Source organism: Silene latifolia, chromosome Y (assembly GCF_048544455.1).
Source record: "Silene latifolia isolate original U9 population chromosome Y, ASM4854445v1, whole genome shotgun sequence".
Classification (NCBI taxonomy): Eukaryota; Viridiplantae; Streptophyta; class Magnoliopsida; order Caryophyllales; family Caryophyllaceae; genus Silene; species Silene latifolia.
The window spans coordinates 197727722-197729071 of NC_133538.1; the positions used below are offsets into that span (position 1 = coordinate 197727722).

The following is a 1350-nucleotide window of genomic DNA, read 5'->3' on the forward strand; positions in this document are numbered from 1 at the left end:
ATACTCTCCACTTCCCATTCTTCTTGGGTACCACCACCACGTTTGATAGCCACTCTGGATATTTTACCTCTCTTATCTTGTTTGCTGCTAGCAGGCTGTCTACCTCCTGGTTGATCACTTTATTCCTTTCAGCTGCGAACTTTTTCCGCCTCTGCTGGATGGGCTTGCATCCTGGGTCTACGCTAAGTTTGTGTGTTATGATCGATGGATGGATCTATTCCTATCATGTCATCACGGGACCATGCGAAACAATCTATGTTGGCTTGCAGGAACTTGATTAGGTGTTGTCTGAGGTCTTCTGTGCATCATGCCCCTATTAGCACGGTTCTCTCCGGGTGTAGCTTGTCCAAGTTGATCTGATCTAGCTCCTCAGCTGGAGGCTCAATGTATTCGTCCTGGACACGTTTTTTCTGTAATTGCTATGCTGGAGGGATGGCAGTGCACTTTAACGCCTTCTTGCAGCAGCCTCTAGCTTCCTCCTGGTCTCCTCGGATTGTTTTCACTCCCCATGGTGTAGGGAACTTTACACATTTATGATATATTGAGGGGACTGTTTTCATTAGATGTAACCATGGTCTTCTAAGGATAACATTGTAGGTAGATGGTCCATCTATGACCAAGTACCTTACCTGTTTATTAACTCCTCCTGTATAGGTTGGGATCACAATTTCTCCCAATGAGTTAGCTGTCTCTCCACTGAACCCTACCAGCGGGATGGTTTTCTTCTGCAAGTTCTTCTCGCTGAATCCCATGTTTTCTATGGTTTTCAACATGATTAGATTGACCGAGCTACCAGTATCTACCAAAACCTTTCTAACTGTGCAATTGGCCATTAACAGTGTTATGATAAGTGCATCATGATGTTCTTGTCCGTCATGTTGTGGACATGGGCCACCCGCAGCGCACGCGGAAGCACTTGAAATAAGCGCTCATTTGTGGAGTCGCCACCAATTTTTATGGAAAATTGGAACCATTCGAATACCTCGTGCCATGTCAAGACACAAAGTAGTGACATGAACACTAAGAACTCGTTACCCTTATCATTCTATGTCTAGAATAACACTTGTGGATGTCAATGAACACGGATGTTCACAGAGGGTCTGGAGTAAGTTGTGAGGGTACGTATTAGAAAGTCCTTTTGCTGAACATTTAACCCCGCCCGCCTCGATAGCGGCCTCTACTAATGATTAGGGAAATCGTTCATAGTTGATATGTCGTCGATTATATGCATGCAATGCAGCATCCACAGATTAATCCTAGCATGTGAATTAAACTATGTCGGTGAACAAATAATTTAGCAACCATTAATGTCGAGTTGAGAGTTAGAATTGATTACATGTGAAAACTAAG

At 43.9% G+C, this 1350-nt stretch overlaps 1 protein-coding gene across 1 annotated transcript; it reads right to left on the reverse strand.

The window, feature by feature from the left end:
- Window positions 1–419: 419 nt before the first annotated feature.
- On the reverse strand, window positions 420–833 carry LOC141629778 (uncharacterized). Its single transcript, XM_074442727.1, has one exon. It carries the CDS (start codon window positions 831–833, stop codon window positions 420–422), a length of 414 nt encoding a protein of 137 aa, XP_074298828.1.
- Between the last annotated feature and the right edge of the window lie 517 nt (window positions 834–1350).